Genomic DNA, 25,731 nt, shown 5'->3' on the forward strand with positions numbered 1-25,731 from the left:
GAAGCCGTGGGAGACCAACTCGGGGCTCGCGCCGGCCCAGCGGAGCCGGAGCGGGCGGCCGGGAACACGGCGGCAGCTCTGCTGTCCCCCTCCGCCGCCGGCGCAGTGGGCTGGTCCGGCCGGGGCGGGGCGGAAGAGCCCGCACGCGCCAGGGGACGCGCTGCGCGGGGCGGGGCCATAGGGCGAGCGGGGCGGGGCCGAGGGCGCGGGGCGGGGCCGAGGGCGCGGGGCGGGGCCGGGGCGCGGGGCGGGGCCGGGCGGCGGGGCCTCCGCGCCTGCGCCCCCAGAGCTGGCGAGACAAAGGGGAGGGCCCGGCCGGCCCCGCCCCCAGCGCCCCGCCCCGCCCCGCGCGGCCGGCCGGCGGGGCGTGTGGCCCCCGCGCCCCCGCCCCCGCCGCCGCCGCCGCCGCCGCCGCCCCCGCCGCCGCCGCCATGTACCCCGCGGGTCCCCCGGCCGGTCCCGCTCCGCGCCGCGGCCGCCATGCCCCGCCCGGGCGCCCCGCGCAGCCGCCGCGGCTCCCCGCGCCCACCCCGGCCCCCGCCGCGCGGCCGCCGCCCCCAGCGCCCGGGCCGCGGCCCCGCGTGGCCGTGAAGATGGCCTTCCGCAAGGCCTACTCCATCAAGGACAAGCTGCAGGCCATCGAGCGCGTCAAGGGCGGCGAGCGGCAGGCCAGCGTGTGCCGGGACTTCGGGGTGCCGGGCGGCACGCTGCGCGGCTGGCTCAAGGACGAGCCCAAGCTGCGCTGGTTCCTGGAGCAGCTGGGCGGCGAGGTGGGCACGCAGCGCAAGAAGATGCGGCTCGCCAACGAGGAGGAGATCGACCGCGCCGTCTACTCGTGGTTCGTGGCGCTGCGCCAGCACGGCGTGCCGCTGTCTGGGCCGCTCATCCAAGCGCAGGCCGAGGCCTTCGCGCGCCAGATCTACGGGCCCGAGTGCACCTTCAAGGCCAGCCACGGCTGGTTCTGGCGCTGGCAGAAGCGCCACGGCATCTCCAGCCAGCGCATCTACGGCGAGGCCGAGCCCCTGGCCGCCGGCCCCGCGCCGGGCCCGCCCGTCAAGCAGGAGCCCGCGCCGCCCCCAGGCCCCGGCCCCGGCTCCCCGGCCGCCCGGGCCCCCGCCCCGCCGCCCCCCGCCGAGGGCGGCTACGGCGACGAGCAGATCTACAACGCCAACGTCACCGGCCTCTACTGGAAGCTGCTTCCGGAGCAGGCGGCGCCCCTGGGCGCAGGGGACCCCGGCGCGGGCGGCTGCGAGCGGCGCGGGCGCGGCGACCGGGTGACCGTGCTGCTGGCCGCCAACCTGACGGGCAGCCACAAGCTGAAGCCGCTGGTCATCGGGCAGCTGCCAGACCCGCCGAGCCTGCGCCACCACAACCAGGACAAGTTCCCGGCCTCCTACCGCTACAGCCCGGACGCCTGGCTCAGCCGCCCGCTGCTGCGGGGCTGGTTCTTCGAGGAGTTCGTCCCTGGGGTCCGGCGCTATCTGCGCCGCAGCTGCCTGCAGCAGAAGGCCGTCCTGCTGGTCGCCCACCCGCCCTGCCCGAGCCCAGCGGCCAGGATGCCCGCCCTGGAGGAGAGCGAGGACGCCCTCTGGTGCTGTCGGCCTGAGCCCCTCAGCCCCCCGGAGGAGCTGCAGACCCCGGATGGCGCAGTCCGGGTGCTATTCCTGTCCAAGGGCAGCAGCCGGGCTCACATCCCTGCCCCGCTGGAGCAGGGCGTCGTGGCTGCCTTCAAGCAGCTGTACAAACGGGAGCTGCTGCGGCTAGCCGTGTCCTGCGCCGGGGGCTCCCCGTTGGACTTCATGCGCAGCTTCATGCTCAAGGACATGCTCTACCTGGCCGGCCTCTCCTGGGACCTGGTGCAGGCAGGCAGCATTGAGCGGTGCTGGCTGCTGGGCCTGCGGGCGGCCTTCGAGCCCCGGCCGGCCGGGGAGTGTGTTGGGGGGCAGCCGGCCAGCCAGGCCGAGGAGGCTGCAGAGCACAGCCGGGTGCTCAGCGACCTCACGCACCTGGCGGCCCTGGCCTACAAGCGCCTGGCGCCCGAGGAGGTGGCCAAGTGGCTGCATCTGGACGATGACGGGGGGCTGCCCGACAGCTGCAGAGAGGAGGCGGGCCCTGGCCGGCCCCCTGTGCTGGCCCCTGCTGCTCCTCCACCCCCGGCCAGCCTACCCTCTGTCATGGGGGGTGCAGAGGAGGAGGAGGAGGCTGCCGTGCCCACTGCCGGGGAGGCTGTCCGGGGTCTGGAGACAGCTCTTCGGTGGCTGGAGAATCAGGACCCTCGGGAGGTGGGGCCGCCGAAGCTGGTGCAGCTGCGTTCACTGATCAGCATGGCTCGGAGGCTGGGGGGCATCAGTCCCTCTCCTGCAGTCCCTGAAGATGGGGTGTGACCAGGCCCACCTGAGTGGCCCCCCGGTGGCTGTTCTCCTGCTGCACTTGGAGGGAGGGGATACGCACAGTCTTCCATTTCCTCTCTTTCCTACCCTGAGATGGCCTACCCCGTGGCTCGGGGCTACAGGGATCCCAGTCCCCAGGCTGGCTTGTAGGGGCTCCGTTGGTGAAAGGTCATCCCGCTCCACTCGTCCCCGTTCTCTGGAGGGGGACCTAGCAGAGGGGTCCCGGGCTCACACACGTCCTCCATCCTCTCTGGGCAAGCACACTCGTAGGGTCTGTGGTTTCAGCCAGGGTCCCTTGCCACACCCACCTGCCACGCACACAATGTCGTAGCGCACTTACCGGAGCAGTTTCCCGTGTTCCTGCCCTGGCCCTTGTGCGCCTTTCTGTACCTCCTGCCTTCCTCCCGGGTGGCCCATCCTGTGCACTGGACAAGGGCCCAGCACTCCTGTAAGTCGAGCCCTGCTATCTCACGGTCCGTGTGCTACAGCCCTGCAGCCCTCTCCATGCGGAAGCACGTGTCTCCAGTTGGGTTTTTAGCACATTACCTGTTTTTACAGATCTCCTTCCTGGGGGCCACGGTGGTATCTCTCCACAGCCTGCGGCTGGCCTTGGAGGTTGGCTCTGTAGGGACTGGGGACGATGGCGGCCAGCAAGTGGGGAGTGGGAGGTTCTGGATGCAGCTTGGAGCATAGATTTCTGTTCCACTGGGATTGTTAGTTTTCCTTAAGAAAATTGCATTCCAAACCTCTTATTCAATGGGGTTAGCAACCTTGTACCCTTGGGCCCTGGTGACTTGACCAATGAAGGAGTGAGCTCCCTGGGCCGGCCACAGCGCACTTGGTGCAGCCCAGGGCCCAGAGCCGTGCCGTCTCCCCGGAGCGGGCCTGGGGTCCTGCCAGCCACACCGGGACGACCTCCAGTGCCTTAGTTCCCCTCCACCGCTGCTGGCACTGCCGAGCGTGTGGCTCAGGAGCTGTTCCCAGAGCCTCCGGCAGTTGGGCTTTGGGTGGCTCAGGTTGAGAGGAGGAGGGAGGTGTCCATGTGTTGCTGCCCAGCGGGGGTTTCAGAGTCCTGCTGCTGCTCTGCGACCCAGGGGCACCTGTGGAGAGCCGTGGCCTCTGGAGAGGTGCTGCCCGGAGCCCTTGTGAAAGGCAGGGGCCCTGCCTGCTCTCCACCCCTCCTGCCCCGCACCCCACAGCCAGCCCGAGACTGCAGAGGCGTAGCCGGCCACGCACCGGCGAGGCAGCTGGAGGGAGCCCCCAGAGCAACTTCCCCACTAGTCTGAGAGCAAACTGTTCCTGGGAACCGTCCCTAGGCAAAAAGTGAGAGAGTGTGTGTGTGTGTGTGTGCGCGCGCGCGCACACCATACATATGGCTCAAATCAAAGCTGAGGGAGGGTGTGAAGAATTTGGGAGCGGGGGAAGCAAGGCTTGGGTAGCCAGGCCAGGGCAGCAGCCCCCAGCCGGAGCCCGTCCACTCAACAGCTGTGTGGAGCCTGCACCCCTAGAGGAGCTCCAGGCGTCTGTGGCTGGCTCAGGGCTTCAGGCAGTCTCACATCTCCTACTACCTGATGGCAGCTCAGGGCCCTAGGGCTGGGGCACCTGGCCTCCGCCCCACCGGGCCTGCCCACTGGAGAGCAGCTCCCAGGCCCCCAAGGGCGCTAGGCAGGGGCATCTGGGGCCCCCGAGTGTATCTCCATGGAATGGCTGAATATTCAAAGCAGCAAAGATCTGCTCTTGGTCAGGGTCGTGGTTAGGGCCTCCAGTGGGCTTGGCAGGGGCCTGGGAATGGAGGCCTGGTGGGCGTCCAGGCTTCTGCTAAACCCCTCTTGACCTGCATGTTTCAGGGGGATGAGACCACGCTGCAACCAGGAGGGAGCCAGTCTGAGACGCATGGCCTTGCCCAGGGGGGCTGCATGCCTGGGAAGCGACCCAGACGTCCCTTGGGCGGCAGGTGCAATGTCCGCACGAGCTGAGGGGAAGAGCACACCCTGCGGGGTCCCCCAGCCCACACGCCAGGATTGCTGCGGGGAGCCCAGGGCCGGGGTCGGGCACTCTTGGTCCCCAGATAAGGGTGCCCACAGGTGAGGCTGATCCAGGGGCGTGTCCTTGAGAGGACCATGGGCTTTGAGGGTGCATGCTTGGCTCAGGGCCTTTTCACACCCACCCTTGCTGGTAGGGGGGTGGCCCAATCAGGTGGGCCCCACGTGCTTTATAATAAAGGTTCGTGTCAACGTCACATGCATCCTTTTCCTAAAGTCTTAATATATTTTTTGAGTTTCGGCTTACTACTTCAATAACCTCTACACCAAATGGGCTGAACTTGTGGCCCCGAGGATCAAGAGTTTCATGCTCTGCTGCCTCAGCCAACCAGGTACCCCTAAAGTCTTATCTTTGTAACATTTGATCCAATGCCTAGAACCTCAGAATTTGAAAAAGTCAGGAAAATATAAATTGATGAGAAATTATATCCACCGGTCTCCTGAAAAAGTAATTTTAGCACTGTGGTCAGGCTGCAACCCTGACCCCCAAAGCCACTGTCCTGGCCCCAGCGCCCTTCCAGCTGGGCCGGGGGCTCACAGAGGCACCTCTACTCGGCAAGCAGCCTGCCCATGCGCACCTGCCCCACAAGCCCACCCACCGGGTTCCCAGGGACCGTACGGGAGGAGGCAATGCTGAACCCAACACAGTGGAAGGCGGCATTGGCGTCGGGAGGAAGCCACTCCACCATCCCAGAGCTGATGGTGCTGCGCAGCCAGGACAACCTCGCCCCACCCCTGGCACCTACCAGCTCCCAGGTCTGCCTGAGCCCCAGCTGACATGTGCTTCCAGGCCCTTTATCAGCCCAAATCTTGGTCACTCGGTGCTACTGGACAGTGTCTTTATTCCCATCTCACGGATACATCAGGTGTGGACGTGGCCTCAGGCTGGCCTAACAGGTGGAAGGGCCAAATGGCTAACGAAGGATGGAAGGGGGAGGACGGGCTGGAGGCTCGGGATGGGGGCAGGGGCCTGAGCACGAAGAGCACTGCAGCAGGGGTGCCATCAGCCAGCTACGGATGGGACGGATTGGCTTCAAGTCTCAGCTGGTCCACTGGGGGCAGCCTGGCTCTCGCGTGGCTGGCCTCGTCTCAGCATATGCTGGTACGGCACTTCAGGGCCTTTGTAGGGTGGGGAGGCTCCGGTGAACCTCGGGGGCAGGGTGGGAGGGGAGATCGTGCCTTTGGTTGGGGACCTGAGTTCCTGGCTTTCCCGGCCGGTTGCTCCATTCAGGGATGTGCTGAAGAGCCATGTCTAGTAGTCGGAGGCCAGGCCAGGAGACCCGCCAGGACGACCCATGGAAGGGTCGTCACGGCCGGCTCCACCTGCCACTTGCCTGGAGCTTAGCTGGGGGAGGGAGCCCACACCCAGCTGAAGCCAAGTCCTGGCTCTGCAGCCAGCGGGGCCCTTCAGGGACCTGCTGCCGACCAGTGCTGCACAAACCCTGGGCCCGGGCCTCTGTTGGGGTGGGCTCCCCAGGGGAAGGACCCTCAGCTCCTCAGCCAGAGAAAGAGTGGCCAGCTGTGTTTTCTTCTCAGAGGCTGGCGGGGTTGGGGCCCAGCTCCCCGTGGGTGGCCCCACCCCATGGCAGGTCAACCCAGGGGCAAGACCCCTGCTGGCTTCACTGAGGAGCCAGTCTCCACGTCCCCCACCCCGTGAGCTGGCTGCAGTTATGTAGCTGTTGGAAAGGCTACCGATGCCCCAGCAGCTGCCCTGCTCCTGCCCCGCAGCCGCCAGCAGTGCTCACGCTCAGGCCCCACAACCCCGAGTCACCCATGATGGTGGGCCACCGCTTGTGAGCCCCTCCAGTCCTGTCCCTTCCCACTTCCTCGTGTGGAGCTCGGGATGGGGGCAGGCAAGAAGCCCCTGCATGGTGGGAGGGCTGCAGTCCTCGGGAAGGGGCGGGGAGGAGGGGCCGGGGCAGCCCACGTCCAGGGCCTTTCCCTACTTCTTGCTGAGCTCCCTGGCCCGGCACGTGGCAGCCTCCACGGCGCTCATGGTGGCTGCCCGCAGCCCCCCCTGCTCCAGGGCGTGGAGCCCATAGATGGTGGTGCCGCCCGGCGTGCACACGTCTGTCCGCAGCTGAGCCGGGTGCTGTTCCTTCTGCTGCAACATCTTGGCTGTCCCCTGGGGAGAGGGGCACCAGGGGTGACTGCAGGGACCCGGGCAGCTCCCTCTCCAGCTCAGCCCCACTGTGTAGCCTGCTTCATCATGTGTCCACTGCCCCCATCCCAGATCTTGATGCGGGCTTCCTGGGCCTGCTGTCTCCCTTCCCGCTGCTCCCGGGAGACATGCCAGCCCGTCCCTTTACACACGACCCCGCTGGGGCTGCCCTCACTCACCAGCAGGGTCTGAGCAACAATGCGGTGGGCCAGGCCACTGGGCATGCCCATCTTGATGGCACCTTCGGCCAGGGCTTCGGAGAAGGTACACACCTGTCCCAGTGGGGGGTAGGACCGTCAGAGCCAGCACTCCCCTGGACAAAGCACCCAGTCTGCAGAATGCCTGGAACCCCGAGGAACCCGGCCCAGAGCACTGGCCACCAGTGCAGGAACGACGGCGGAGGCTCGAGCCCCGGGGTCTGCCTGGAGCATCCCAGGAAGGCAGTGATGTAGCAGAGAGGAGAGCTCACAGGCAGCCCGGGAGCCGAGTCCTCGAATCCCAAAGGCCAGAGTCCTTGAAGAGACTTGGAAAGTCTCCGCTTTGCCAAGGGCTGGCCTGGGGGGTAGCAGATGAGATAACACTCACAAAGGCCACACCGCTGCCACTGAGGCCGGTGTGGATGTCCATGTGGGCCTCAGGCACCTCCTCGCACTGCCCGCAGGCCTCCAGCAGGGTCTGCAAAAGCTTGGCCTCGCTGCTTCCAGCGTGGCGGCCCCGCGCCATCACCACACTCCCCTCCTGAACCAAGCAGGGCAGGTTGGGTGAGACTCGTAGCACCCGTGTGGTCGGCGGCAGCAGCTGGTCAGAGAGAAGCGGGGGTCAGGGGACATGTGCAAGCGGCGCCCCCAGGCAGGCCCAGGCCTCAGCCAGCTGCGGGCTCCCTCCCCTGTGTCCTGGGTATGGTGCCAGCAGGATAGGGAAGCCCAGCCCCCTGGGCCACTGGCCACCTCTCCAGGTTGTCCGGGAGGCCATCACATGCTTCACCCATCTCACCTTCCTCAAGGGCACCAGTGTGGGATGGCAAGGGGTGGGAAACAGAGTCTGGCCAGCAGAACGGACTCTGGGCTCAGAGCCTCAGCTCCCACACAACCCCACAGGCCACTCACCTCCTCCAGGGTGCTCAGAGACACTCCAGCAGCCACAGACACCAAGATGTGCTCAGTGGTTACCACAGAGGCCACCTCTGCCAGGACAGCTGGCAGGACATAGGGCTTGGTAGCAAAGAAGACCAGCAAGCAGCTCTGCAGAACCTCCTGGTTGGAGTGGGTGGTCTGGCAGCCCAGAGCCTGCAATGGTGACAGTGGGATCAGGGCTGGGGTAAGTGGGACGGCCTCCCAGACTGTGGCACTTCCCGCGGGAGGCCACCCTGCAGCCCCAGGGGTCCCCGTGGGTCTCTCCCATTGCGAATGCCTGCACCACCCCCACTCCCACTGCCTAAGACTCACCCAGACCATCCGTCTGGCTCAGGACCCCTGACCCCTGACGTCAGCACTTCCTCATGCCCTCTGACCCCAGTTAGTGCCCACAACCGTCTCTGCCCAACCCAATGCATGGGTACACGTGTGTGTATGTACATGCACATGCACACATACCCCCTTTACTCTGCACATGCACACATACCCCCTTTACTCTGTCCTAGCATCCCCCACAACCTCGACTTTCCTTCTGGTCTTTGACCTGACCTCCTCTTCCCCAGCCCAGCCAGTCTCAAAAGTTTACCTAAACAAGCAGCACTAAAAAAATAATAATAATATTAATTAATTAATTAATTAACAAGCAGCACTTCCCTGGACCCAAGAACTGTCTCAGGAGCCAAGAGCCTCCATGAACCCCCCAGGACAGCCTCAATGCAGAAGAGCTGAGGCCCAGCCCACCTGGAAGTGGCAGAGGTTCCTGTCACTCGGTGCACTGGCCACTATGTGCTGAGCTTCTACTTTTCCTGGAGAGAAAGGCAAAAGCAGAAGGGTCGGTGAGGACGTGGAGTGGAAGGAAAGAAGAGCAGGAACCAGCCTGGCTGCCCCTTACTGGCTTCTGCTCAGCCATGCCCAGGCCATCCTGGCCCCAGCTGGCCTGATGCTCTGTAAGAACCCAAGTGATTGGCAGGGGTGCTGCGTGCAGCCGGGACCAGGCACTCCGCTCCATTCTCTGCTGCTGCCGAGTCCAGAGGCTCTGCTAGACACAGGGGCCCAGAGCTTGCCTAGTCTCATGAGGACTCCATCTCAGGGGCCTGTGCCTCTGGGGACAGGAAGGCGGGGACAGAGCCGGGGCAGGGTGGGGAGGGAGGCCCAGTAGGTGCTGAGCTTCCCTGGGAGTGGGGTGTGTGTCTGTGTTGGGATGTCCAAGCAGGGGCTAAATCCCCATTTGGTAGAAATTATCTGCATTTGTGGGGTGCAGGGCTGGGGAGATTACACTTCTGTAAGGTCTACCAGGAAGGCAGAAGTGCGCCCCACAACCCGAACACCGAGCCAGTGAGTTGTGACAGCGACCACCTCCAGATGTGCCTACGCGGAGTATGGTGAACCTGCACAGCCCTGGGAGGAAGGTGATACTGCAGAGTTGTACACCTAAAGCACCTGAGACTTGCCATAAACTATTTTCTGATGATTTTCACCCTTCTGGACCGTGACTGTGGAGGACGGCAGAAAGCCAGCCCAGAATCTACACATGACGGTTTCCAAATCCCCTGGAGTAAGACTAGGACGTGCCTCACCGTGAACCAACCGTTCTCCCCCAGGGAGGTCCTGGCCTCCAGGCCCCAGGGCACGTGTGCAACCTCGAGACAGTTCCGGCTGTCCTAACTGGGGGGTGCTACCAACATCAAGGGGGGACAGACCAGGAAGGTAGCTCAACACCCTACGGTGTGAAGGATGAAGAACCATCCCCCGCCCATGCCCATCAGGAGGTGGACCACGCCTGCAGCCCGCCAAGGGGTGCAGCTGCTGCACACATCACATCGGAAACAGAATCAGAGTCTCGAAGGTCAAACCACCCGAGGCCGGAAGGAAACCAGAAGTTGGTGGGAGATCCCCGGGGGCAAAGGTAGCACCGTCCAAGAACAATACTACTGGGACCAAAGACCCAGCTTCACACTTTCTAGTTGCCATGTTAAAAGCAAGTAAGAAAAAAAAGGTAAAGTTAATTGTAATATATTTTATTTAACCCCATGTAAACAAAATACTATCCTTCCAAATATCAGTTTTAATCAGCATTAAAAATTACTAAAATATGTTACGTTCTCGTAAATCTTCCAAACTCAAAATCTTATTCTACAAACTCGCAGCACCCTAGGCTTGGACCACCCACGTCGCAAGCGCTGGCGGTGGGCACGAGGCTCACCGGGACAAGCAGCCCTGGCGCCCCACGCGCACCCTGCTGCCGTGCCCAGCGAAGGAGAGGTGGTCCTGCTGCGCCCTTACCACTCCCCGCGGAGGGCTCCCTGGTGACCCCCGCCCAGAGCCTCCGCTCCGGGACGTGAGCTCCGGGCAGGTGAGCTCCGAGCAGGTGAGCTCCGCGCAGGTGAGCTCTAGGAGGTGAGCCCCGGGCAGGTGAGCTCCGCGCAGGTGAGCTCGGGCAGATGAGCTCCAGGAGGTGAGCTCCCGGCAGGTGAGCTCCGGGCAGGTGACCTCCGGGCAGGTGAGCTCCCGGCAGAAGAGCTCCGGGCAGGTGAGCTCCCGGCAGGTGAGCTCCGGGCAAGTGAGCTCCCGGCAGGTGAGCTCCGGACAGGTGAGCCCTTCCCGCGTACACCCGGCCGGCGTGGGACGCCCGCTGGCTCCCAGGCCCGGGGACCCACGCGCCCCACGCCCGCGGCGCCCCACCTGCTCGGATGAAGCCCTGCGCGATGGCCTCGGCCATACGTCCCGCGCCCACAAAGCCCACGCGGAGCGGACCCGGACCAAGCGCCGCCGCCGCCGCCATGTCTTCACCGCGGCCTGACCTGGCCCCGCCCATGTCGCCGCCGCGCCCCCCCGCCCGTCGATTGGCTGCCGGGACCTCACGCCCCGCCCACTCCCTTCCGGGCTCCGCGGCGAGCCCCTTCCCCGGCCGCTTATTGGTCCGAGCGGGCGCGGTGCCGCAGGCTGGGGGCGGGGCGCCGCGAGGAAGTGGGCGTGGCCTGGCGCTCCGCGGAAGGCGCGGCCCCGGGCGGAGGGCGGGAGCGGCGGTGGAGGGGTCGGGCCGCGTGGAGCCGGGCGGACCCTGCTTTCCCAGGGGCAGCTTGAGAGGCTCCGTTCAACGAAGGGCCGGAAAGGGTGGGGGGCCCTGTGCGTCCCGGCGGTCCGCGCCCTGGAGCACGCCCGGTGGGGTCCCCGCGGGGACGCGGCGGAGTCCCGGAAAGCCCCGGCGGCCGGCCGCTGCGCAGCTGAGCTCCCGGGGAAGGAGCATCCGCCCCGATTCCGGTGAAAGACCCGGGCACGCAAGGCCGGCGCCTGGGGAGCTGGGGAGTGAGTGCAGCCCGCCGGCCTGGGCCGGGTTCTCCGGCGGGAACCGCGCCCTCGGGGCGCCCTGGGCCCTGGAGCCTGATGGCGGGCGCAGCTGCGGAGCGAGGGCCGCGGGGCCGGGCGGGCTGGCGAGCTGCAGCGGCTCCAGGCCCTGAAACGTGTGAGCCGGCCTGTCGCTTCTCTGCACCCGAAGTTCTTCAGCCAGCCTGGATCCTGCGAGAAGGCAGGAGGGGCCTTCCTGAGGCCTGGGTCCCCAGCGGAGACCTTGTTGGTGCTGGGGTGGGGGCGCTGATGGAGTGCTCGGCCGCGCAGGAGCCCGTTTGAAACTGACCAGAGGGTAGGGTAGGGGTGGGAGGACTTGTGATTTTCTTTTTTTAAGATTTTTTTTTTATTTATTCAGAGAGAGAGGCAGAGACACAGGCAGAGGGAGAAGCAGGCTCCATGCCCGGAGCCCGACTTGGGACTCAATCCCGAGTCTCCTGGATCACACCCTGGGCTGCAGGCGGAGCTAAACCGCTATGCCACGGGGGCTGCCTGTACTTGTAATTTTTAATTGACACGGGAACAATGAGGCTTGAAGATCTAACATTGCAGGGTATTCTTTATGATTGCATCTGAAAATGTTTTGTTATTCTGGAGACGCCTGGGTGGCTCAGCAGTTGAGTGTCTGCCTTTGGCCCAGGGTGTGACCCCGAGGGTCCTGGGATCGAGTCCCGCATCCGGCTCCCTGCAGGGAGCCTGTTTCTCCCTCTGCCTGTGTCTCTGCCTCTCTCTATCTGCCTCTCATGAACAAATAAAATCTTTTAAAAAATATTTTGTTATTCTAAACTCTACTTTGACACATTCTTAGCTCTTCAACAATCAAATCTCATTCATTCGACACTACCCTGGTGGTGGGTCAGCCCGCTGTGGGCAGGGGATAAAGGCCATACAGCAGCAGACTATAGGCAGCTGAGCCCGCACTTGGGGGACCTGCATTCTGGCTGGGGACACAGCCCCCTGCAATGAACACACACTGCAGGACACATGGCCAGTTTCTGTCCTGCCAGGTGTGTCCGGGCCTCTCCGCCACACTGGGCCTCCCTCTGAATATTCTCACGTGGCTGACTCAAGCTCCAGCTCAGGCACCACCCCCTTCCCGGAACCCCACAGGAGCAGAGCCTCCACTCCCCGGGGCTGGAGACCAGGGAACACAGGGCGGCTGACCAGGTCCAACAGCTCCGCATCCAGGGCCAGGAAGAGGCTCCCGGGCATCCCCAGGCAAGCACACAGGACTCCACGGCAGGGTAGGCACTCCAAGAAACCAACATTTTGCTCCAGGCCTCAAAGGTGGGGAGGCACTGACCAGGGAGCCCCAGGGCATAAACACTGCAGCTTGCTGGAGAAAGAGGGTGGAGACAAGTGCCGAGAGGCCAGCCGGGCACAGGGACGGGTGGGGGTGGGAAGCGTGTGCCTGGCATACTGCCTGAGAGGAGAGAGTTCACACAACGGGCACATCTGGGGTCAGAAAAAAGCTGAGAGCCACCATCATGAGGATGACAGAGGGCGACCAGGAGGCAGGGGACCTGAGAGGAAGCGGCCCCAAGGGTGGGCCTGGAGCCTGGGAAGGTGTCTGAGGGCTTTGGAGTTGGTTGCTCCTCGATGCACACACCCCCCAGCACTGACCGGCTGCACCGGGGACCTGGCTGGATTCCTGCTGAGAATGTGAAAGTCTGTGCTGTGCACCCCTTCCCAGCAGGCCCTCCTCTGTGACACCTGTTACCGCCCAGGCGAGAGGGCAGGCCAGGCCCACAAGCTGCCACCTGAGGGCTAGGGAGATGAGGGGCCCAGTACAGCTCTCTCCTGGGGTCCTGCTCACCACCCTCCCGAGATCCATCCACATGCCTACTCAGCCGGTCCAAATCCAGAACCAGCTTTGTCCCTCAAAGGCCTGGTGCTGACAGGTAGGCCCAGGGAGCTCAGGTCACCAGGCCTGCATGGGACCTCATGTGAAAAGGCTAAGTTGTGGCCGCAGCGGAAGCTGAGACTGCTCCAGGTACCCTGCCCCGCACCCCCACCAGCTGACTGTCCACCGCCTCTACCTGGCAGCCTGTCTGCCTCTCGCCCGCACACCTGCTTTGCCAGCTGCAGCTGCCCTTCTCCTCCAGGGCCAGCCCACCACCCTCGCCCAGCAGCTCTGCAGGGCTGAGCAGTCAGCAGGTGAATGGTGGGTCCTGGGGCTAACCAGGCTCAGGGGGGACAGTGCCTGTGTGTGTGTTGCGGGACAGGGGGGCACAGAGCTGCTGGGGCCACGCCTGGGAAAGTGGACTTTATTAGATCCCAAGGAATGGGAGAACAGGATCAGGAGGGGCCACGCTCAGGACCCCGGGACTGGTTTGGGGAGCAAGGTGCTGGGCCTGGCCAGGCCTTGGTTTCCCTGAGGACAGACATGAACGGTGGGCCCAGTGCACAGATGCCCAGAGCCGCCCTGGCCAAGGAGTAGAACATGGGCCCAAGTTGCCAGGCAGTGCCCTCCACTCCCGCAGAGTCTGAGGGTGCTGCTTCTGGGGCTTCGGGAAGCCTGCCTCACTTCCGGGCCTGTTCGTAGTTGTGGGTGAACCAGGCACAGGTCTCCTTCACAGCTGCAGAGGTAGGCAGGTAACAGGTGGTGGCAGGTGAGGGCTGAGGCTGCCCTGATCTCCCCTGGGGGAGAAGGGGAGGGCAGGGGCCCCAGCGACACCCGCAATCACCTCTTCTGTGTCCTGCCTCCCCGGTAAGGGTTTGGACACCAAACCTACAGGGCGTCCCCAGCTCCAGTAGGGAAAGCAAGGCCAGTCCAAAGCCAAGGAGGGGCTGGGAGGTCCTGAGGGACGGGGTGGGAGAGCCATGGGAGGACAGGGGGCTCACCCTGCTTGAAGGGTGTGAACCGGAAGTCAGGCAGGTAGGTCCGAAGCTTGCCGTTACTGGCCGTTTTCTTAAACTGTCCATCTGACTTGGTGGTATCAAACTAGGTGCCCAGTCAAGGCCACAGCAGGAGGGGTACCCCGCCCCACCCCAGCCTGCCCTCGAACTTCCGCTGCCTTTCCCTGGGGCGCCGTGGGGTCAGAGCACCATCCCTCTCCAGTTACCAGGGAGAGACCCATTTGGGCATGTCAGACCCACAATGCCCTGCCCCAGAGCCAAAGGATACAGTGACCTCCCCATGGAAGTCCATGGCCTCCACCACGGCTTCGGCCGCCTCCTGGATAGAGACCTCATCCTCCTCGCCTACTGCAAGAAGCGGGGGACCAGCAGCCAGGTCAGGCCTCCCCCACCTGGCCTTGTCGTCATCCAGCCCCCACGATATTCTCTCCCAACCCTGGCTGCTCTCAGGACCCATCGGTTTTGCCCTGCTGCAGCGGCCGGGGAGCCACAGGGTGCCCACCTGACAGGATGATGGGCTCCACTTCATTGTACTCCCGTAGGACCCAGATGAAGAGCCGGGCCAGGTCCTAGAAGTCAAATAGGGTCAAAGGCCACAAGTTATGGCCACATGGGGCCACGTGCCACCCCTCCTACATGCCCTGCTCAGTGAGGGTGCAGCCTGGGCTTCACTGGGGCTGGAGGTTTCTCCCTTTGGGCAGCTCTTAGCCAGCTCAGCCCAACACCCTGCTCAGTGCTGCACCTGGCCACTGCCTATAGGGCCCCAGCGAGGACCAGTGATGGCTCCTCCAGGGGCTCAGCCTGGACCCCCGCTCCTTTACCAGGCTCCCTCACGCTATGGCCCTGCCACAGCCAGCATGGCAGGCCAGGAAACATTCGGGTGGAGAGCGAGGCACCATTCTGCACAAACCAGTGAGTAGATGAACTGCCTCCGTGGCTTTCCAGTGCCCCACACCGTCAGGGCAGAGCCGCTGCCTGCAGAATCAGCAAGGGGGTGGTGTCAGGACAGGCTGTGCCAGCCACCACCCCCTCCTCCCTGCCGAGGCCCTGGGGCCCCACCAAGCGGGCACTCACTCTTGGCCAGGTGCACCTTGTGGATGAGGCCGGGCAGCACGTGGCCATCCTCGATGTTGAAGTTGTCATGGGGCCCAAAGACGTTAGTGGGGATGACGGCAGTGAAAGTGCAGCCATGCTGCTGGAAGTAGGCCCTGCGGAATCATAGCGTCTCTTCAGGCCCTTGCCCTGGGACCACTGACCCACTGCACCCGCCCCGGCTTCGCCCGGATGGAAAAACCAGAGGCCCACAAAGAAGGGGGCATTCCCTCTGCCAGGTGAACCCACTGGGCTTCCTCCCTTTTCCTGTTGGGTCTCGGCTGGGGCGTGGGCGGAGGACCTGTTCTGCACGTCGATCATCCTCTTGGCGTAGGAGTAGCCAAAATTGCTGTTGTGCGGTGGCCCATTGTGGATCTAGGGGAACAGGAGGCCTTGGCTTTCCTGGCCCTGCCCTGCCAGGACCCACCAGCTCCTCCCCGGCCCCGCCCGACCCCGCCCAGCCCCACCCCTCACCATAGTCTCGTCGATGGGGTAGGTGGTCTTGTCCGGGAATATGCAGGTAGACAGGCAGGAAACCACCTTACGCACGCCCACCTCGAAGGCCGAGTGCAGGACGTTGTCGTTGATGTGCACATTTTTCCTCTGGCACGGGAGGGGAAGGGCGGGCAGGGCAGTTCAGGCCCCTCCAGGCAGGACCCCAGCCCTTACCTGCTCCTCCAAAGACTGAAGCAGGACATACTTGGCGCCTCCCACGAGGGCAGCACCTGAGCCAGTTTATCCTAACTGCTTCCTGGGACAAGGCGAAACCTCCCAGCACAGACCTTCCAGAAACCACGGCCCCCTCAAGCCTCTTACATCCTTAGAGGCAGTTGTCTTCCCCCCCTCCCCCTCCTCCTCCCTGGGGCTCTGGGAGGGGGGCTGGAGGAGAGGCCCACACCCCCTAGCTCAGAGCTGGACCTCACCCACACAGGTTGCTAAGGGCAGGTCCAATCGGGCCCTAGCAGGGATGGGGAGAAGGGGCCCTCCACTCCTCCACCCCGGAGGAGCCTACCCAGCACCTAGTAGCAGACAGGCCTTGGTCAGTCCCACCCCTCCTTTTCCCTGGACCCTGGGAGGACACTGGGCATTTGCACCGCTCTGAGCAGAGGGAGAGATGAGGACCAGGAGGCTTCTGGGAAGACTGCTACTGAGACAAGGAGAGCCCTGGGGTGACAGGGGCCTTGGGCAGAATCTGATCTGAGCCTCTGCCATCCCTGTGCCTGCTGCAAGGCTGAACGACACCAAGACCGGATGCCCAGAGATGGCGGGGCAGCCCTCAGGGGCACGGCCTGGCAGGAGGGGCCACAGGCAGAGCCCTGCTCTCCTGCCCCTTCCACCATACCCCATACCCCTAGGCCAGATGCCTCGGGCCCATAACCCAGCTCACGTTTCTGCACCCCAGAATGCGTGGTGAGCCTGGTTCAATGCAGCCAGACCAGAGAGATCTGGGGAGCAGGAAGGTCTCGAGGCCCAGAGGGTGCAGGGGATAGGAACCTACCCTACCTAGGTCAAACATCAAATACTGGTTTCTCCCAGCTCCCCCAACCCACCTCAGCTTTTCCTATTGGGCCAATGCCCCCAGGCCCTCCTCTAGGCCCATCTACCTACAAAGCGAGTGTGGATTATTAGGGGCTCCACAGGGACTGTCCCCACCAGGCTGTGCCAAGCCGGACCCTCAGGGACTTCCTGGGGTCAAAACATAAGCATAGGAAGCCGAGGAAGAAGTCCCCAGGGCTCCATGGGGCCCTCACTCACCCAGAAGTCCAGGTTGTACTTGATATTCCGGAACAGGCCCCCCACCATTGCAGCAAGGTGGATGACGTGTGTGGGCCGCACCTTTTCAAACAGGGCTCGGGTCTGTGCAGCGTCCCTGGGAGGAGCCAGGCTCTCAGAGGCCGCTGGAGGCCTGAGAGAAGGAACTAGCACCCTGGGGGTGGGGTATTGGTGGCGGTCTGATGGCAGGCAGAACTGCCAAAAAGGAAAGTGGCCAGTTCAGGCACTTGCTGTTACGAAGCCATGGGCTTCCAGGAAGAGATGTGAGGATGTTTGCCTAGAAGCAGAACTGCACACACCCAGGCCAGGGCAGCCGCCTGGCGGGGAGGACCCAGGCAGGAGGCTACTAGCCTCAGGGACAGGCCTGGCCTTGAGCTCTGCGTCTGGAGGGTTTGCTCCAGGGATGGGTCCACTCACGTGAGATCAGCGTCCTTGGAGGAGACGAACACCCAGTCCTCTCCAGGCAGCCCAGCTCCATCTGCTACCACCTTTTGGATGGCTCTGCCCACCAGTCCAGATCCGCCGGTCACTAGGATTCGTACTGACCCCCCAGGCTCACTCATGTTGGCTGCACCTGCGGGGACAAATGGTGGGAGGCAGACGGAACCCCACTCCCTGAAGATGCCCCTCCTTGGGGTCACTGCCCTTAGCACTAGGCGCCACAGCAACTGTCCAAGGCCTCGCTCAGGGTTCCCTGTGGCAAGTGGAACAGGATGAGACCCCCAGGGAGGAGAGAGAGCCTGCTGGGGGCCACAGAGACCCATCTGGGCTGAGGCTCCCCCTCCTGGTCCCATTGCCTAGGGAGCCCTCTGCCTGGGTCTGCACAGGGGCCAGGGGCTCCCACCCAGCCAAGGGAGCCTGGTGCCGGCTGGGCCCCACACTGGCCCAAGGAAGGGGGCAGTCAGCACACCTGGGGCTGACAGGTAGGGGAGGCTGACAGTCTTGGGGCTGGGGGCTCCTGGCCCCCGTCATGAGATTACTCCCAGCCAAAGCTCACGCTCCACAGGCCAGGAAGGGGCAGCGCCCAGGGGCCGGCCACCGCCAGCTGGTCCAGGGGAGCCTTCACCTGCCGAGCTCCTGCAGGGCAGGTGGCGCTTCCGGCTCGGAACTGCACAGGCCTCAGGGCGCCACCCCTCGCGGACCGCATCCCCGGGCTGAGGGTGTGCTGGGCCCCGCGGGCTGGCGCTGATCCGGGGGCAGGCCCCACGCCAGCAGCGGCGCTCCGGGCACCCACGCCGCTTCCCTGCCCACCCGGCCCTCCACGCCCTCGGAGCCCCACACCCCTCAGGACTCCCCGGCTGCCGCGGAACGGCCGGGGCCCGGGCTCCCCTGGGGACCCAAGGCGCCCCGCGCCGCCTCACCTGCGCCCTGCCCCACCTGCCCCACCTGCCCGTCGCCCGGGAGCGGCTTCCGGCAGGGGATGGACTCCCCAGCCGCGCGCGGGTGCCAGGTGGAGGGGGCGGAACCCGGAGGGCCCCGCGGGCCCGCCCTCGGCACTCTGGGAAATGCAGTCCTCGGGGGCGTCCCGGGCGCTGCTGGGAAGTGGAGTTCCCTGGAGCGCACAGCACCCTGGGAAATGTAGTTCTCGCGGCTCCGCCTCCGCCTCCGCCGGGCGGATCCCGCGGCCTCTGCGTAAGGTGCGGGGCGGAGACCTGGTTCTCTCGGCGGGGGACGGTGGGCGGTGGGCGGTGGGCGGTGGCAGAGGGGAGGCCGCGCGGCGCTGGGGCTAAGCAGCCTCAGGATGGGGGAGCGGCAGGAGAGCTGGGACCGAGGGGCTGGCCGCAGCCGGCGCCCCCCTCGGAGGGTGCTCCTGGCGCCCGGTGACAGCCCTGCCCTGTCCCTTGGGCGCCCCCTGGTGACCGGCCTGCCCTCTAAATAAACGCAACCGTGGTTTTTTTTTTTTGTTTTTTTTTTTATGATAGTCACACACACAGAGAGAGGCAGAGACACAGGCAGAGGGAGGAGCAGGCTCCATGCACCGGGAGCCCGACGTGGGATTCGATCCCGGGTCTCCAGGATCACGCCCCAGGCTGCAGGCAGCGCCAAAACTGCTGCGCCACCGGGGCTGCCTGACATTTGGGCTTTAAATTTTTTTTTTTTAATTTAAATTCAATTAGTTAACATGTAATGTATCATTAGTTTCAGAGGTAGAGGTCAGTGGTTCATGAGCTGCACACAGCACCCAGTGCTCATCCCATCACGTGCCCTCCTTAGTGCCCGTCACCCTCTCACCCTGTCCCCCCATCCCCTCCAGAAACCCTCAGTTCCCCAGGATTCAGTGTCTCTTACGGTTTGTCTCCCTTTCTGACAGCGTCTTGTTTTATTTTTTCCTCCTTTCCCCCATGATGCCCTGTTTTGTTTCTTAATTTCCGCATATCAATGTGAGATCGTATGTAATTGTTTCCCTGATTGGCTTATTCTGCTTAACGTAATACCCTCTAGTTCCATCCACATCTTTGCAAATGGCTGAGATTTCATTCTTTGTAATAACTGAGTAATATTCTGTTGTATATATAGATCACATCTCTATCCATTCATCTGTTGATGGACATCTGGGCTCTTTCCCTAGTTTGGTGCTTGTGGGCATTGCTGCTGTAAACTTTGGGGTGCAGGGGTACATTTGGGCTTATTTTTTGTGAGAATTTTCTTCTTCATGGTCACATAAACATTTTGTCACTCCTTGTTTCAACCTCATATATTGAAATGTTACTTTTTTGTGATTCACGTGCTGTTTCTGTCAGTTTAGAAAAACATTGTCTGTAAAATTAAATAAATCTATTTTAAAATCCCTTTGAAAATGGAATTATCCATCTTAGCTCTCTTTGAGGTTTGGAAAGCTTTATAAACATCATTTAAGACCAGTAAGAGTTCATCTCAAACAGCCGGGGCTCCCTCACTCCAAAATTGATCTCTTCTAGGAAAGAGCATGGGTTCTGCTGGTGAGCACCTGCTGTCTGCGTTCTCCCTGTGGGACTTCCACATCTGCTCTGCCATGAACCTCGTTCCTTTTGTAGTGTGTAGTCACTGTTTGCTGGCTGTGTCCTAGGCAGGGAGGCATTCAAGGTCAAGACTGACCCATATTTCATCAAGATGTTGTATCTCTGGGCTAAATCAAGGAACATACTATGTGATTTTGAGTTGTTTTAAGGAACATGATTGGTCAGGGCAACCAAGGCCACATCTCAGGCACAGATGAAATGCTCAACAAATGACACAAATAATATATCTAGTTTTCCAGCTTACATTCTGGCTTCTCCACTTTTTTTTTTTTTTTTTAAGATTTTATCTATTTATTCATGAGAGAGAGAGAGAGAGAGAGAGGCAGAGACCCAGGCAGAGGGAGAGGCAGGCTCCAGTGCAGGGAGCCTGGCGCAAGAGGATCCTGGGTCTCCAGGATCACGCTCTGGGCTGAAGGCGGCGCTAAACCGCTGCCCACCCCCCCTTTTAAAGACTTGATTTATTCATGAGAGACACAGAGAGAGAGGCAGAGACACAGGCAGATGGAGAAGCAGGCTCCATGCAGGGAGCTCGATGTGGGACTCGATCCCAGGACCCCAGGATCACAACCTGAGCCAAAGGCAGATGCTCAACCACTAAGCCACCCAGGTGCTCTCTCAGCATTTATTTTATGGAAGAGTCTGCTTCAAGGAATGAGGGAGCATGGAGTAGAGGACTACTGAGTAACACAAAGCAATTACTTACCACACTTTTTATTTCTTTCAAAAACCATGCATGTCCACCTCATGCCATTACGATAGCAAGTGTCAAAAACACAGAAAACACAAGTGTTAACAAGGATGTGGACATTCAGAGCCCTGGCGCCCTGCTAGTGGGGCTGTGATGTGGGGCCGCTACTCCTATCCCACTTCTGGGTATGCACCCCAATAACTGAGAGCACAAACTGAAACACATATCTGTACACCATGTTCATAGCAGCATTATTCACAATAGTCAGAGTGGGATGTTTTTATCCTTAACCCAAAAAAAATGTTATTTGTGATTTCTTTTTTCAAAAACTATTTTGAGAAGCACTGCTTTATTTTTTTATTTTTTCTGTTTTTTATTTTTTAATTTTTAAAAGATTTTATTTATTTATTCATGAGAGACACACAGAGAGAGGCAGAGACACAGGCAGAGGGAGAAGCAGGATCCCTGCAGGGAGCCCGACATGGGACTCGATCCCAGGACCACGGGGTCACACCCTGAGCCCAAGGCAGATGCCCAACCGCGGAGTCGCCCGGGCATCCCTGCTGTTGGGGAAGGGGGAGTACAGTTTTTGAAAGGTTATCACATACACGGACTCTTGTAACCACCACCAGCCCCGGGACACAGCCCTGCTGCACCACAGGGAGGGCCTGTCCTGCATGCACACCCCATGCCCCGGGTCTCCATCACGACAGTATCCTCTTGTCAAGAATGTCCTACAAATGGAACTATATACATGCAGCCTTTGGGGACCAGCTTTTCGGGGGTAGAGGGCCCACAGCCCCCCACAATGGCAGCACAGGCTCAAGTGTGCTGTCCCCCGAGGTGTGGAGGGACCCCGTGTATTCATTCACCTGCTCAAGGATATTGAGGTTGTTTCCAGTTTGGGGCAGTTGTACACAAAGCTGCTAACACATTTAGGTGGAGGCTTTTGGTGACCATAAATTCTTCTTTCTTTTTTTATTTTTTTTTATTTTTTATTTTTTTAATATTTATTTATTTATTTTTCATGATAGTCACAGAGAGAGAGAGAGAGAGGCAGAGACACAGGCAGAGGGAGAAGCAGGCTCCATGCACCGGGAGCCCGATGTGGGATTCGATCCCGGGTCTCCAGGATCGCGCCCTGGGCCAAGGGCAGGCGCCAAACCGCTGCGCCACCCAGGGATCCCCTTCTTTCTTTTTTTTAAAAAATATTTTATTTATTTATTCATGAGAGACGCACAGAGAGAAGCAGAGACACAGGCAGAGGGAGAAGCAGGCTCCCTGCGGGGAGCCCCATGCAGGACTCGATCCCAGGACTCCGGGGTCACGCCCTGAGCCAAAGGCAGACGCTCCACCGTTGAGCCACCCAGGCGTCCCAGATATTCTTCTTTCTGTAGGATAAATACCCAGGAAATGCAATTGCAGGGCTTTGGATGGCAAGTATATGTTTAACTTAGTACGAAACTGCCTCCTGCCTTTCCAGCAATGTAGGAGTGACCCAGTTCCTCAGCAGCATTTGGTGCTGTCACTGTTTTTTATTTTAGCCGTTCTGGGACATGTATTCTGAGAGACGCCTCATCGTGGGTGTAATTTGCATTTTCCTCATGGCTAACAGCAGTACAACAGCGAGCATCTTTCCATGTGCTTATTTGCCATCTTTCTCTATTTTTGGTAATATGTCTGTTCAGATCTTTTGTTTGTGTTCTAAATAAACTGTTTTCTTTGGAGAATTTTTCATATATTCTGGATATACATTTTGTTGGATATGTAATTTGCAAGTTTTTCTCCCGTTTCTGGGAGCTATTTCTGTAGCTTGTCTTTTCATTCCCTTAATAGAGCTTTTTAAAGACCACGCAAGTCTGTGGGTTGTGCAAGGGGAGGTTGAGTGGTGGAGGCACTTAGTTAGGAAAAAGATAAATTAATGGATCGGATCCTTCTTGCTTTTCTTCCTGTTCCAATCTGCGATTCCGGGAGTACTCAGGAATTAATGTAGTATTTGCAATGGAAGCTGAGGAATATATTGCAACATTAAGTCATATTCTCTTGGGTTTGTATATCTGTAGGTCTAGATGAAATATGCATTTGACTTACGGAAAGAACTGGGAAAAAGTAACATACAATTTTAGGCATTGATTTAAAGTATTATTGAGGGCAAGAAGATGATACTGGTGCTGAAGAGTTTGGAGAGGATAAAAGTGAACAAGCCAGAGGTTTTGGCCAAAATCCAGAAGCATTTTTTTGTGCTACGTATCATGTCACAGGGAGACCTGACTTCAATTGTGCTGGTCATGATGACATTCTCTAGAACAAATAAAAGATCAAATACAGTATTTTCTGGATCTGCCCAGAGATGAAACATCTTGGAAAAACACATCACATCTATCTTAAAACCAGCCTTGGACACGTGATGGGAATGCTAACTAAGTGCTTTGAAGAAAGTAGATTTAATTTGGATATTGGAAGATTCTCAAACAGCAAATCATGGTCTTAAGTGGAAAATGAAGTTACTCTTGAATTTGCACTATCCACAGATTTGAGATGGAATGTTGGTTATTAATAATATTGATAAAAGTCTAACAAAAAAATCCAAGCTTAGCTATTTTTCTTTTTTCTTTTTTGTAAATGTTGAACCAGTATCAATACATCATTATTATTAACTCGAATGAATTGCTTCTGTAGCTTTGTCAAAAATCAGTCAGACACGGGCTCTGTATTCTGCTCCACAGATCTAGGTATCTACCCCTTCACCAGTGTCACACTGTCTGGATTACAGTAGCAATACAGTAGGTCTTAATATCAGGTACAATGATCCTCTCTCTCATTCTCTTTTTCCAAGATTTATTTATTATGTATGTATGTGTGTATTATTTTTAGCTACTCTGGGGCCTGTCCTGTCCATATAAATTTAAGAGTAAGTTTACCTGTGTCTACTAAAATTTCTTCTGGGAGTTGGATATGAATTGCATTAAACTTTTAGATTGATTTTGGGAGAACTGACTTTTTCTTTTCATCAGGATAAGTGCACTCCTTAATCCCCATCCCCTATTTTCCCCATCCCCCAACTCACGTCCCCACTGGTAACCATCAGTGTGTTCTCTATAATTAAGAGTCTGTTTCTTGGTGTGTGTGTGTGTCTCTCTCTCTCTTTTAATTTTGCTTGGGAGAACTTTACTGAATCTTCCTTTTTTTATTTATATTTATTTTTTATTTTTTATTTTTTTTTGAATTTTCCAATCCATGAACGTGGTATGTGTCTCCATTTATTTAGGTCTTCTTAGATCTTTCATCAGCATTTTGTAATTAGAAGCATACAGATCTTGCCCATGTTTTAAGAGAGGCAGTCCTCCTTTCCCTCAGGAATCTGTAAGAGGCTTCCTCCTCCATGAAGCTTTCCCTGCAGTGCTGAGGGCAAAGAGGGTTAGGAATTCATCCTCAGGCCCCAAGGCCCCTTTCACACAGCTGATTATAACAGCTCCTTGTGAGTCCTCCCACGCTGCCAGCACCTCATCCCTTGTGAATATTGTCCTTCCTCAACTTCAGTTAGATTTTGTCCTTGCTCTGACTGGGCTAATAGTCATCACAACCCAGGTGTGCGGTTGAGGGCCAATGTGCAATCCAGGGAGGGGGCAGACAGCCAGCAGCAAAGCAGAGGGTGCTTCTCAGAGAGCTGGTCCCCCTGGGCTGCATTTGTCATCTGGCACTAAGTTCTTATGGCAACAGCTCTCTGCAACCAAGTTCAAGCATCAGAGAGCTAGTCTCTCTCCAGGGGTTCACATGTGTTAACTCTCGCAGGAGCCTGGTGGGTAAAGGTAGGTGGCCTCCCACAGTGACAGATCCCTGGGCACCCTCTCCAGAGTCCTTCCCAGGAGGCAGGCGTGTAAGAGAAACCATGCAACCCCAGCAATTTTTTGGTAGGCTTGAGATGAAGCACACACAGATTGCCAGGGGCCCGTGCTGGGTGGCGGTGCACCTCTTGAGGCCTGCAGATCTGATGCCTCTGCTCCTTGCCAGGCAGCCTCCCTGTTCTCCGCCAGGAGCCCGGGCTCCCACTGAGCAGCCCTGCTCTATGGCTGCAGCCCCAGGCCTGTGCCGAAGGCTGGGAGAGGTCCAGCTTTGTTCTGACTCCTTAGTTTCAACAGCATCCTATTTCTAAGACTTTCTTTTTTTAAAAAATATTTTATTTATTTATTCATGAGAGACACAGAGAGAGAGAGAGGCAGAGACACAGGCAGAGGGAGAAGCAGGCTCCATGTCAGGAGCCAGATGTGAGACTCGATCCCGGGGCTCCAGGATCACGCCCTAGGCGGAAGGCAGACACTCACCACTGAGCCACCCAGGGATCCCGCGCCCGCCCGGCTTTTTTATTTTAAATACTCACTACCACCAATGTGGAGCTAGAACTCATTACCAAGATCAAGGCCCATACTCTGGCGACTATGCCAGCCAGGAGCCTAAGTCTTTTTTTTTTTTTTTTTTAAGATTTTATTTATTTATGAGAGACACAGAGATTGAGAGGCACAGACACAGGCCAGGGAGAAGCAGGCTCCATGCAGGAAACCCGACATGGGACTTGATCCTGGGTCTCCAAGATCACACCCTGGGCTGAAGGTGGCACTAAACCACTGAGCCATCCAGGCTGCCCCTAAGTCTTTTTTTTTTTTTTTTTTTTTTTTTTTATTTATTTATTCATGATAGTCACAGAGAGAGAGAGAGAGAGGCTCAGAGACACAGGCAGAGGGAGAAGCAGGCTCCGTGCACCGGGAGCCCGACGTGGGATTCGATCCCGGGTCTCCAGGATCACGCCCTGGGCCAAAGGCAGGCGCCAAACCGCTGCGCCACCCAGGGATCCCTGCCCCTAAGTCTTAAATAAGGATGTGTGGGTGTTTCTTTGCAGTCCTCCCCTGTGGACCACACCTGATATGTGTAATCGCATTGTGTGTAACTCCCTATATATCACGACCCAGCACTTCATAGTTCACCCACACAGACCTCCACTCACTATTGCTGCAACACTCATTTGTTTTCAACCCAGTGCTTCTCCAGACACTTTTCTACGACAAGGCAGTGTGTGAAATGGTAGTTGTTTAACTCATTTCATGGAGATATTGGCTCATTGTATCCAGATTCCAACATCTCATGTATCCAGAGGTATATTCCAGATGGTTGCAAGACCTATAAGCATTGAGAGTAAAAATGTTAAGCCTCTCAGAGAAAAGACAGCATCGTCAGGGTCCTGAGACGCAGGGAGG

The 25,731-nt window shown here is 59.4% G+C and overlaps 3 protein-coding genes across 5 annotated transcripts; 1 reads left to right on the forward strand and 2 right to left on the reverse strand.

The window, feature by feature from the left end:
• The first annotated feature begins 416 nt into the window (after positions 1-416).
• TIGD5 (tigger transposable element derived 5) lies at positions 417-2,693 on the forward strand. The gene has a single exon (XM_077847555.1). It carries the CDS (start codon positions 432-434, stop codon positions 2,382-2,384), a length of 1,953 nt encoding a protein of 650 aa, XP_077703681.1. The 5' UTR covers positions 417-431; the 3' UTR covers positions 2,385-2,693.
• Positions 2,694-5,257: 2,564 nt separating this feature from the next.
• PYCR3 (pyrroline-5-carboxylate reductase 3) lies at positions 5,258-10,540 on the reverse strand. Its single transcript, XM_077847560.1, has 6 exons — positions 10,409-10,540; positions 8,468-8,532; positions 7,700-7,879; positions 7,179-7,391; positions 6,773-6,865; positions 5,258-6,557 (listed from the first exon to the last, which is right to left on the reverse strand). Exons 1-6 carry the CDS (start codon positions 10,506-10,508, stop codon positions 6,375-6,377), a joined length of 834 nt encoding a protein of 277 aa, XP_077703686.1. The 5' UTR covers positions 10,509-10,540; the 3' UTR covers positions 5,258-6,374.
• A 2,782-nt stretch (positions 10,541-13,322) lies between these two features.
• Positions 13,323-18,295, reverse strand: GFUS (GDP-L-fucose synthase). Of its 3 annotated transcripts, none has more exons than XM_077847562.1 (11): positions 18,182-18,295; positions 17,213-17,369; positions 16,778-16,892; positions 15,497-15,625; positions 15,324-15,397; positions 15,005-15,138; positions 14,841-14,905; positions 14,433-14,499; positions 14,199-14,278; positions 13,916-14,015; positions 13,323-13,650 (listed from the first exon to the last, which is right to left on the reverse strand). In XM_077847562.1, the coding sequence occupies exons 2-11, from the start codon at positions 17,356-17,358 to the stop codon at positions 13,595-13,597; spliced, it is 966 nt and encodes a 321-aa protein (XP_077703688.1). In that variant the 5' UTR covers positions 17,359-17,369; positions 18,182-18,295; the 3' UTR covers positions 13,323-13,594. The 3 variants fall into 3 exon arrangements, with proteins under 3 accessions (XP_077703688.1, XP_077703689.1, XP_077703687.1); XM_077847563.1 differs by having other exon boundaries at positions 14,199-14,275; positions 18,157-18,290; XM_077847561.1 differs by having other exon boundaries at positions 18,157-18,290.
• Positions 18,296-25,731: the final 7,436 nt, after the last annotated feature.

The sequence above is a fragment of the Canis aureus genome, chromosome 14, assembly GCF_053574225.1.
Source record: "Canis aureus isolate CA01 chromosome 14, VMU_Caureus_v.1.0, whole genome shotgun sequence".
NCBI classification, from domain to species: domain Eukaryota; kingdom Metazoa; phylum Chordata; class Mammalia; order Carnivora; family Canidae; genus Canis; species Canis aureus.

Coding starts and splice junctions, on each gene's coding strand:
- GFUS (XM_077847562.1), bottom strand. CDS start 17,358: ATGAGTGAGCCTGGGGGGTCAGTACGAATCCTAGTGACCGGCGGATCT. Junction 15,626..16,777: donor AGTACAACCTGGACTTCTGG/GTGAGTGAGGGC, acceptor CTCCCGTGCCAG/AGGAAAAATGTGCACATCAA. Junction 15,139..15,323: donor ATGATCGACGTGCAGAACAG/GTCCTCCGCCCA, acceptor ATGATTCCGCAG/GGCCTACTTCCAGCAGCATG.
- PYCR3 (XM_077847560.1), bottom strand. CDS start 10,508: ATGGCGGCGGCGGCGGCGCTTGGTCCGGGTCCGCTCCGCGTGGGCTTT. Junction 8,533..10,408: donor GCAGGGCTTCATCCGAGCAG/GTGGGGCGCCGC, acceptor CTTTCTCTCCAG/GAAAAGTAGAAGCTCAGCAC. Junction 6,866..7,178: donor GTGGCAGCGGTGTGGCCTTT/GTGAGTGTTATC, acceptor CCACTGGGACAG/GTGTGTACCTTCTCCGAAGC.
- TIGD5 (XM_077847555.1), top strand. CDS start 432: ATGTACCCCGCGGGTCCCCCGGCCGGTCCCGCTCCGCGCCGCGGCCGC.